The 11,650-nt window shown below is 38.2% G+C and overlaps 1 protein-coding gene across 22 annotated transcripts in view; it reads left to right on the top strand.

Moving 5' to 3' along the window:
• DLGAP2 (DLG associated protein 2) overlaps positions 1–11,036 on the top strand; it is a 464,923-nt gene extending 453,887 nt beyond the window's left edge. For 20 of the 22 annotated variants that reach the window (XM_057431701.1, XM_057431706.1, XM_057431704.1 and 17 more), the window contains 4 exons: positions 1,155–1,246; positions 5,669–5,821; positions 6,642–6,659; positions 8,145–11,036. In XM_057431701.1, coding sequence (XP_057287684.1) covers positions 1,155–1,246; positions 5,669–5,821; positions 6,642–6,659; positions 8,145–8,363 — 482 coding nt within the window. In that variant the 3' untranslated portion in view covers positions 8,364–11,036. The remainder of the gene's footprint in view (positions 1–1,154; positions 1,247–5,668; positions 5,822–6,641; positions 6,660–8,144) is intronic. The other 2 variants (XM_057431703.1, XM_057431724.1) reach the window with 1 other exon arrangement.
• The last annotated feature ends 614 nt before the right edge of the window (positions 11,037–11,650 follow it).

Raw genomic sequence — 11,650 nt, forward strand, 5'->3', positions numbered from 1 at the left:
AAGTGTAGGAAAGAACATGTAGGAAGGAAGTGTAGAGAAGTATACTGCTACCTACAAATTATGGTATTTATCCCAGCAAATGTGGGAGTCTAGGAGGAGTTAGATTCCTAGGGATAAGCCACTCCCCTTAGGCATTCCAGCCAATAGAATGAAACAGGCATCTCCAGTAAAAGATTCAGCTCATCTGAAAGTGAGTGCCTAACAAACATGGAGGAGCTGATGAGCTTGGATTGCTGATCATAAAGCACCCGGAAATATTGATTTAGACAGATGACTCTTGGAAGTAAAATCAAGTAAAATGAATTTTGTCCCTTTCTCCAATGCTTAGGCACACTGTAAATTGCAAGTTCACTGACAGTAGGGAAAGCTCAAGGTACTGTGGGGTCTGATCATGATCCAGCAAAGACCTGAAGCACTCATTTTTGTCCTACTTTGTTGGAAGCTCCTATGCTTAGGACTTTGTGTATTTCCCTGGATAGGCAACCTGTAACTGCTGATGCTGGTACCAAGACATGTTTCAGAGACATGATTCCTCTAAGGAACTCATCCTTGTGGTAGGAATATCTTATGTTACAGTGTAATATATTAGCCCTACCCCCAGAACACAGCTCACCCAGGGATCATCCACGCAACTGAATGAAGTCATTTGTGACTACAGAACTAGAAGATCTAAAGTACATGTAAAGTGCTTTTTGACATTGGAGGGAACAGGCATCTAACTGATTCTTGAGGCAAGACTATTTCAACTGATTTCAGTTTACATGAGTAAATGTAAATGGAGGGGCAGGGGGTGTAATTTATTTTGAAATTTAAGGTTGTTCTCAAAAACATGAATGTGTGCTCACTTCAGGAATCTGTCTGTACTCCCTTTTCTGCTTCCTTAAGCAAATACAGTCTTAGCTGTTCTGACATCAATATATCATTTGTTATTGCCAAAGAATAAGGTGCCTTTCCTATATCTCTTTTTCCAAAGAGTAAGAGCTTTCCTATATCTCCATCTTTTTCAGAAGTATTTTACATATATAATAGCAAGCAACAAAAACAAGTATTTACTTCCCTTATAAAATAAACAGTAATTTACATAATTTTTTAGCTGCATTTTGCATTTACTGCCAAAAAAACACCTATTGGTAATAATTTGTCTGCATGCTTAGTCCTAGGTAAGATCCGCAGTGCTGTTGGAAGTGCTCAGCTCCTCATGTCTCAGAAATTCCAGCAATTTTATTGGCTTTGTCAGCAAAATCTGGTAAGTAACTGTGCCTGGCCATTCTTGAAGAGTTTAATGCTATTCATCCATACATATTCCACAGAATATAACTAAATTTTAGAATTTACTATTTTTACATCAAAGGCAACAACAAAAACACATATAGTGTACCCAAACAGTAGCATTCTGAAATGTCATTTTCATGTCTCAAACTTTGTCTTACTGCTCCTTTTTTGTGTTTTTTTTTTAATTTAAAGTATGTTGTTAGGATATTTTTTTATATATTTTTCAAAAAAAAAACTCGTAATTTCAGAATTTCAGCCTGGCTGTTTTGTCTTTTACTTTTTTCCTGCCTTTATTGAGAATAAAATAAAAAAAAAAAAAAAGAGAAAGGAAAAAATGCAAATTTTCTGATACATAATATTGTGGCTTATTTTTGCAGTACCTAAAATAGTAGTTGTATTTCTGGTAATGAAGGAGAAAATTTTAGCACTACAGTAAGTGGAGAACAGTAAAATAGCAAATTAGGGGAGAATGCATGTTCCAGCTTTCTACCTGTCTGAAAATAGGACTGATCTTGGAAACAAGAATATAGATAATGTTAATAAAATTGGGTTTCATAATTTGCATCGCCAATTATACATAAGATATCCTAGGGCTGAAAGAACAGATGCAGTCTATTCCTTGTGAGAGTTAACTGCTATTGTTCTGGAAGTGCATTAGAGACTAATTCAATTCTAAATGTTATCTTCATTAATATGACAGCAGCCATCCGTGATACACTCATTGTGGCAAGATGATACTAATCAACAGAAGAACGTAATTCATCTAACTACAGCTAGTGGTAGAGCACCTTTCTTTGGCTCACTTGGAAATCAAGTGTAATTTTCATCTTTTGGCTGCCCTTACACCATTATGTATTAAAAGGGCTGAATTCTGTTGTGTGCATGATAGCAGACATGACCTCTATGTCTGGTTAGATACATTTCTTTACATGCTAGTATTTGCCACATAACTTCTTAAGGCAAAATGTTAATTCTTCATAAACCTACTTGTTACTTCCCATCCATAAAATTAAACGTCCAGAATTCCTGAAAATGCAATCAAATATTACTGAGAAAGTCATGCCAAAAATGTCCTACTCTCTGATAGAAAATGGTAAGATATATGGTCCTCATTAGGAAAGAATCCAATTATCCACTTCAAAGACTCTGTCAAAACAAGAATTTTAATAGCTGTTACAGAGTGACAGAGGAAATATGCAAAGTCAGGCAAGCAGGAGATGACCACTTTTGAAATATGAAATACATTATGTCTGCTCCCTATCTAGTCATTTGTTTCATAGCGAAAGGAGGAAATCTTCATCAATGTCTAAAAGTTTCTCACTGCAAATTTCAAAGTGCCCTCCGTTACCTGATTGATTAAGCTATGCAAACTAAGATTTGGAGAGCCTAACCTCCTCTCCACTTCATTTATCTTCAAGTGAGTCCAGCACTTGTGCTCAAGAGCATTACTGTAATAACAAGGGCAGCTCCTGCTCAGCACGGCTGTCAGAGGTTTGGAAGCGTGAGCAATTCATTACAGCAAAAGCAATAGGAGCACATTGAAAAATCTACAGTTTTGCAGACAATATGACCAAAAAACTGGCAAGATTTTACTTCTCTCATTCTGATTTGGACAATAAACCTCTGAACTCCGTAACAGCAGCTTTATCCTACTCTGAAGATGTAGGCTCTGAATATTCCTTAGCTTCATTAAATCAGCAGTGGGCTCTGCAGAAAGCAGCAACTGCAGAACTAGACTTTTATCTCATTCATGTTTTGAGGCTTTTCTTCCTATGCCTATCAGCTGAGTTTGTTGTTAAATAGTCACTTAGTGAGCAGGCTTTATATATGCTCCTAAGGCAGCATCTCTGTGCCTCACAGTAGCGCTGCCAGATAGCACCTTTCCCCCATTTGAAAACATGTAGCACTTACGGGACTACCACACAGCAGTTTCTCTTAACACTGTTCAACGGCAATAAGCATAAAAGTAGGACAAAGAACAATGGTGTTTACTTATGCCAATTCAAAATGCAGCAGTAGTTTAGGAAGAGGAATATACTTACTTATACTGAAATTTAACCAGGAAACTCGCCCATCATCTATGGACTTTTTCTAAAGGGTCATGGGATCTTCAAGTGACACATTTGATTATGTAGTGGGTTAAGATTTCTTACCAAAGATTTTCACTTAGGGTAAATCCATAGAAATATAAGCTTTGATGAAGTTGTTTTTAAGAATCTGGCTGGCTGTCTCCTGCAGCGTACTGTTCCACTAACTGCTGGAGAAAAAAAAATCACTACTCCCTTCTGCATTATTCACATTATCTCTTGTAACACCCTGTTTTTAATTTGACATATCCTCCTCCATACACTCTAGTCAGCACAGATCCTGCTCAGCTCGTGAAGTCATCACTCAATATGTCATGGTTCTGGGCAAAACCAGAGCATCTCAAGCACCTGCTAGATACTGCTAGGCTTTAAGTGCTTTAGGCTTCCTTCAGAAGGAGGGCTGCAGAGCTGAATTCCAAAGAAGGTACAAACAAATTAGCAGCTTCTGAGAAGGAACTGGTTTAAGCCAATCTTTTCAAAACTTAGTTAGCTGTAATAGTAATCATTTGTGCCAGGGTTTATCCATGGTCTGCGGATCCATAAGAAACAGCAGCAGGAGGCAGCCCTCTTGTGTCCACGCAATGCATGGCACACTCCTCTGCAAGCAGCTGCGCTGGAGGTTGCGATCTTCCCAAACACAATGAGCAGAGTGGGGTGAACAGAGGTACAGGAAAACAATTGGCCTTGATTCAGAAGGCAATGACATTTCAATGAGTGGCATAATTTCATGACTGTTTAGAGGAAACTGGGAAGAGGAAATGAGAAGACCAGGCTGGAGAGAACAGATTGCAATGTAAGATACAATGTTATGGGACTATCCTGGCAGATTTCGCACAGAAAGTCAGTTCCTGAAGCCTGAGATATTGACCTCTGTAGAGTAACTAATACACTGACATAAATTTTAAATGGTTTTGGAGCAAATTGGGATCTACCCAAGTAAGTTGGTTTTGAGGAACACTAATCTAGAGATGTATCATGTTTCCCAGAAGTCTGTTATAATCTATATGGACAGGTCTGCTGAGTCCCTGAAGCTTCCTAAGAAAAGGAGATGTTCTTCTAGTAAAGAAGACTTCTAAGTGGATAGGTTTTTAGGCTGCTTCTTGGCCCAGATTCCTAAAAGGGTTTAGGTATGGGTCACACTTCATGTTGTAGTGCCCAGCTCCAAGTACTCAGCTCCCACATTGGCATCTGCAAACCAAGTTTGAGTAGCAAGTCCTAGTTTAAGACCCTTATATTCAAGGGAGAAATTCAACAGAAATTCTGACTTACCTGCCGGGTTTTAGGCAACTATATGGAGTTGTGCTGAATATCTAAAACGCTTCTTTGTCCACTACATTTGTGAAAGATGGGGTACAGAGCCTTGCTTCAGCAATAACACCAGTGTTTCTAACGGTAAAATAGTCATTACAGCTTTCACCCAGAAAAGGGGAGATACAGAGTCCCTTTGGCCTGATTTTGACTCCATCCATTCTGTAGACACTTTGATGGCTCCCTTCTGCACTGAAAGGGAAGAGACATTTCTCCATCATCTTCACAGAGGTGTTGACCAGTTAAGCCCTATTTCATTAAAATGACAAAGCTGTCTTCTTGAACAAGTACCAATACAGAGCACAGGGTTAAGTCTGCATACAAAATTGTCTTTTTTATCCAGAACTGATACCAGGTTAATGGTCAAATGGAGGTTCACCTTGCTAATTGTTACCACCATTGTTTGTTCCATTAAGTCTTGTGCACATAGTGCCACTTAATTGCAGTACCTGTGTGTAGTGCTTCCCAATGCCTGAGCATGATTCGACTCTCTGGAGAACAAAAGTCTACCATCCCCCATCAAAATTCCATGCCTTATGTATACATTTGAAAATGCAAAACAATGCAAACATTGAATTCAGCATAAGCTGACTACTTCTTCGTGGCATTATTTTACCTTCTGATCAGCTACCATGAATGCAATTTTTAACCAGAAAGACTTCAGGCTGTCTAGAATATGAACCACGTTCCCTTTTCCTTTAATAATCACCAGGCAGAGGCTTGCTTGCTCCTATTTAGGAATGCAGGTCAGCACAGCATATGGTGCTAAGGAGCTTCCCGTGCTGCATGGAATCAGGAATGCTAGCGTAAGACATCCAACTCATTCATTTTTGGGCTGTGTAGGAGGCACAACTTTCCAGTCACAGCTCCAGGCTGTAAAGTGCGTGTAGACTTAGCACTGAGCAGTACTGTAGCAATGTAATCTGGCGTGATGCCTTTGCTGCCTCAAAGCATGTTGTTTAAAGCCTTCTGGTTTATTCAGATTGTCTCCTTTGTGACAGGACCCGAGTGCCATGCCGAGGCCAACTTCCCAGGACCTAGCAGGTTTCTGGGACTTATTGCAGCTCTCAATTGAAGACGTCAGCATGAAGTTTGATGAACTGCACCATTTGAAACTCAATGAATGGAAAATAATAGAATCACCTGAAAGGAAGGTAAGCAGACCATGGACAATACCATTTACTCCCCATTTGTAGTCCTGCAGTCTCCTTGTCTTAAATACAACAGTGAATACAATAGGTTTCTAACTCCAGAAAGTATCTAATTGGTACGGCCCAATTTATACGTGGAAACCTTCATCAGATGTGAGGGTTTTTTTCTTTTTAACAATGATGAGCTGAATTGTGTAACAAATAAAATGGATTTTACTAAGTTAGTTTACTCCGTAACACTTTTGTTCAAATTACTTAGATTTGCATTCTAAAGACTAGAACTTAAATATGTCCTGATTAATTCAGAATGAGGACAACAGCCCAAGAATCCAATCAAGGTAAACTCAGCACTGTTCTACATTTGGGGCAGCTCAAATCTGAGCACTACACTGTTTAATCCTGCCTGCACGACACAGCTGATACTAGAACAGGACTGAGTTAAACGCATGTGGCAAAACATAGCACAAGTCATACTAAGTCTTGGCCCACAAAGACTGGGGGACAGAGAGTCATTCCTGCACATCTGCCCTAAAACTCCACCACCTGGGAGACACCCCAGCCACGATGCTTACAAACCGAAGGTGGCATATTGCCCACAAAAGCAATGTAATTCTGAAACTGTCTTCCCCTTTCTAGAGCTCAGCCCCTCACCTTGATTATCCCATTATCCTTCCTGAGTATTTTATCAGTCAGATGAAGACAGCATTTGGTTTGAGTCAGTACTGTTGGCCTCAGGTGAATACTTGTTTGGTTTGGGAGGAATTAGGAGGCATTTTGACAACTCTTTCATTTCTTCATGCTCCTCTTGGATTTTAATTTTCAGCCAACGGGTTGGTGGATGGTGAGTTTGCAACTCTTGCTTACTAGTGACAACTGGAAGTAAGAAATTATTATAGTGACAGCAACAGTGATGTTCCTAAGAGGGAAATTACTAAAAGTGAAGGGGAAAAAAAAAGAAAAAAATGATGGGACAGCAGGAATGGAGCCGTTATGTTCCTGTCTGAAAACAGGAAACAAAGAAAATTAATGCTGGAAGAGATGGCTGTCATGGGGAATAGCATCTTAGGCTGCTGCACTGTTCCTATTGAGATGAGACTGCAGAACTCTGTTCTTAAATAACATTAATTATTTAGACTTGGCTAAAGCATTTTGGCAATAGACTCAGAATTAGTTTAAAAAAAAGAAGACCGAACACTGAGCAGTGTAAACCATAGGTGAATCAGTTCCATTTTTGTATTATTTGAATCCTGCTGTGCATCAAATTAACTGTGTTCTCCATAAGGAACAGCCCATACTCTGGACTATTGCTATTACTCTAAGAAGTGATATAGCAATCGATCATAATAACAATACTGTACACGTGAAGTTGTGGAGTCTCCATCTTTGGAGCTATTCAGTCCAGTATTAAATATAATGTTGAAAAACCTGCTTTAACTTCAAAGTTGCATCTAATTTCAAGTGGGTTTTGAATACGGGTTGTACAAGATCACCTCCAGACATCCCTTCCAATGAAAAGTATTGCATGATTCTACATCTGATTCTATGTTATCTTTTTCAAGGCTCTTATTTCATATTTCACCATCTAAATGGAGTAAAATATCAATTTCATACTTCAAAACAATTCTTCATTTCAAATCTGCAGAGCAATTTACAGCTACTTTGGTACCAAAATCTTCTGACTCTCACTTTATAATTTGATAATTCTTCACTATAATTTTCTTTTAAATGGTCCAGGCTGGCAAGCAGAACAATTAGCCCAATGTTCCCTCTCTGGCTGGTGGTTGCATGTTTCCATTCAGCAATTCATGGAGGAGACTAAACTAATACACAGCTGCTATCTCATATCCAGCTGAGCCTAAACTCAGTATGATTAATTTAATTAAACATGCTGTCCTGCTAATCTTAGACAGTCTTTTCATTTGATCAGACCACACAGATGCGCTGAATTCTTATTGGAGAGCCAGTGTGTGTTTCTGTTTATAATGGATGTAATAATGTGTCAGCTAAAATTAAAAATTCATAAATTCTTATGAAAGGGAGGTATGTAGATTGCATGTGCCGGATACCTGCAAGGCCAGTAGAAGAAGTTTTTTAGAAGGCACAGGACTGCAGAATTTGTGATGGCTGCTGAAACAACAGGGTGTTGCCAGTATCCCTAGTGCAGATAGCTATTCATGTAACCTATTAGTCAGCTGACTGGAGAGCACAACTTGAGCATGCTTGATGTATGTAGCCAGTATTTTGCATTTCATGTCTTTGATTTGCATGCTCTACTGACAGTATCTTCTGCACGCAGTTCACCCTCAGTTTTAATACCCTGTTGCAGGAAGAAAGAAAAGTTCCTCCTCCTGTACCAAAGAAGCCCCCAAAAGGAAAATTCCCTATCACAAGAGAAAAATCTCTGGACCTACCGGACAGACAGCGACAAGAAGCTAGAAGACGGCTAATGGCTGCTAAGAGAGCAGCCTCTTTCCGGCAGAATTCAGCCACAGAGCGTGCAGACAGCATCGAGATATATATCCCAGAGGCTCAAACCCGGCTTTAAAGACAGAATGCTGCAGAGTTCCTTTTTTAAACAAATGCTTGTACAGTTTGTCACTTACCTGGTAATTTTTGTCTCATTCTCTCCACTAAATATGCCCTTGCTGTTGTGTTCTTTGTGCCATAAGCACAGTGGAATGCTTTTGATTTCCTCAGAATTTGCTGAGCTCACCGCAAGAACGACTTCTTTTTGTATTTATTGTCTGACTTACAATCAGCTACAATGGATAGGGCTTGTCGAGACCTGACTTATCCAATATATTCTCAGAGGACAACAAGAAACACCTCTTGAGATGGAACCCAGCTTACTTTTTTGTTATTTATATTTTTATAAAATGTGTGATAATTAGGGATAAGAATAACAAACTATAAATGGGTGCATCTCACCATTCACTAGAGGCATTAGCTAATCCAAGTAGAAGGTGCTACAAATGTAAAGAGCAGGAAAGAAAGAACCCATTTATCTCTCTGACCTCCAGTTTCTTTTCCTAGAACCCAGCTAACATATTTACCCATGTGCTCTGCCACTCTTCTCATCTTTGTTACTGCAGAATAACATTAGGCCTCTCATGTCATGTCAAGTTTCTGGAGATGAACAGGGATATCCAGCCACTAAAACTCCAAAGTTCATCAGAAACCAAGAAGCGTACAAGTCTGGTGGTGGTGGGAATGCCCACTGAGAAACGTTTGCTGTTAGCAGTATAACGACACTCTGAAACGTAAGCAAATTTATAATGCAAGAGGACTTGAGTGATGGGTGAAAGGAAAACGGAAGCCTTAAAAAGTTAGATCTTCTGTAGCAAGATGTGTAAAGAAAAAGTTATACTCGCTCCTTCGGAACACTCATTGCATTTTTAACAGTTCTTTTCCGTGTTAACCTTTATTTTATAAATGTTCTCTCTTTCATTTCAAGAGCTGTGCTACATGGAATATTTCAAATGCTCACAATGTTCTAACAATTGAGTTTCCAGGGTATCCTTGAGAAAAAAAAAGAAAAAAAAAAAATCTTGCTTGTTTAAAATGCCAGTTGTGATGTTGTAAACAGTTTAAGAAATATGAATGTGAGTGGTAAGTATATCTAAGTTTAAATGGTTATGTTAAGGTAAAGGTGAACTGTGGTTTACAGCTGTATTTTTTTTTTTAGAACTATTTTTCTATGCAGTATCATTTATGGCAAGAAGAAGCTTCTTGCTTGCTTCAGACATAAAAAATAAAAAATGTGGTTGAAGAGATAAGTCATTTCCAGTTATGGAATATAGGAAAAATCATATATTTTTGAGCCTCACATTGTCAGAAGAGAGAAGTGGTAACTGCCACAGGTAAGAGGCTTTAATTTAAAACAAATTAAGACAGAATTATTCCACTTCACCTACCTTCCACAGCAACTGAGCAACCCAGCACTTAGAAGTCTTCAGGTGAAGACGCAATAAGACGAGAATCCCACAGCCCCCAATTCCAAGGTTTGAATCCTACTGAGCACTACTTTAGGTCAAAACAGTTCAAACCCAGTGAGACAGACAGCCCCAACTATCACATCCCCTGTATTTCTGCTGTAACAAATGCAATGTATTTAGCCATAGGCAGAACAGCTATTTAATTCTACTCAAGCACTTTGGTTCTTCACCTGATGAGCACTTTAAATCTGAATCCCATGCACCCTGCAGCCCGATGGATGACTGAAAACATGAAGTATTGTAGGTTATGCAGATCTGACATTGCTTCAAATCTGTTTTGGTTTGTTTTGTTTAATTTTTCCTTTTTCCTTCTCTTTTTTCCTACAGTGTGTAGTATTAAGCATGAGTTCTGTCTTTGGAGCACAGCTGATAAGGCATGTTTAGCTTCAAGATATGAATTTGTAGAGATGAAGTTTTGAGAAATTTCTGTGAGGAGAAAACCCTCTAAATCGAGCCTGATATCTGGTATATACTTTACCAAATAGCCTTAAACTATATTTGGAAGCAAAAACCAAGACGAATGTATATCCTTCCAAAACGCAAAAAAAAAAAAAAAAAAAAAGGAAAAAAAAAGAATAAAAAAAGAAAAAAAAAGAAATCCCTGAGATATTCTTCTATAGATGAAAACATTATATTTCCCATCCCTCCTGTTTTCAAGGCATTTTCTATTAAGGAAAGAGCTGAATCCTAGGTAGTGTACAATATCGATGCTGCTTCCTGTATTTGTTGTACTAGTTTAAATAAAAATGTACCTGCAGACATTGGCATCTTTAATCTTGGAAACTGATGTCTTATTCAAAGTGGAGCTGCTAAGTAGGAATATCCACACAAAACTAAAGCCAGTGTCTTTCCTAGATTTAAGAAATTTAAAATAGACACAGACACACCTATACATACATGGCAGCTGATAGATATTGTCTAATTTTCCTGTACAATTCAAGGAGAAATCACACTTGACTTACTCGCTTGAAAATCCCCACTTACAGCTCTGGGTCATGTGATTAAGACAAGCTGTATTTGATCCTGCCACTAATCAGACTTTATAAAGACAAATGGTAAAAATAACAGATTACAGATAAGCTTAGATCCCAGCTGACCTAATAATGCTGCCTTGGGGCAGTCCATGTAACTCCTTATTTTAGAATCATATTTTGATAAGGTTTTTTATGTGTTGAAATTTTATTGGTTGTTCTCTGGCAAAAACAGGCCTGCGTGAATGATGTCAGCCCATTTCCCATGCCATTATGGGAGAAATGTTCAATATAAGCTTTGCATATCTTTGATTTCTGTTGGTTCTGCCTTTGTCCCCCCAAAAGAAAAAAGAATCAAATGTTAACTAGATGCCTACTGAAAAATCTGATGTTATCTGTGCATGTTACATTTCAAAGTGCAATATATTAAACTGTTGTACAGGTAACATTCTATCATTAAAGGCAAATAAGCCATTTCAATTTACATGTTGTACATCTGGTCAGTTTAGAAAAATAACATTATGCTTATCATACTTGTGTTGCAAATAAATCAAAGTCAAATTGCTTCAGTCCCTGACATGAGAAACACAGCACGTGGTATCCTAATATACGTATAAACAGATCAATTGTAATCTGACCACACATCATAAAAATATAATTCATTTACAGAACCAGCGTAGGAGGAACATAAAAATAAGTGCAAAGATAGAAAGTGGAATGCTTTCTACTAAAGAGACTTCTTGGTGTAGACCCACACAGAACAGCTGGATATAACAAAATAGTCCAGTGTTTAATTAAATACTAATTGGACTGATATATATTTTCACAGATAAAAAGTATAGAAAGTCTTTGTTCATTTCTTCATC

The sequence above is a fragment of the Pezoporus wallicus genome, unplaced genomic scaffold, assembly GCF_028554395.1.
Source record: "Pezoporus wallicus isolate ANWC-B61680 ecotype Strahan unplaced genomic scaffold, APGP_CSIRO_Pwel_v1 contig_161, whole genome shotgun sequence".
Lineage (NCBI taxonomy): Eukaryota > Metazoa > Chordata > Aves > Psittaciformes > Psittacidae > Pezoporus > Pezoporus wallicus.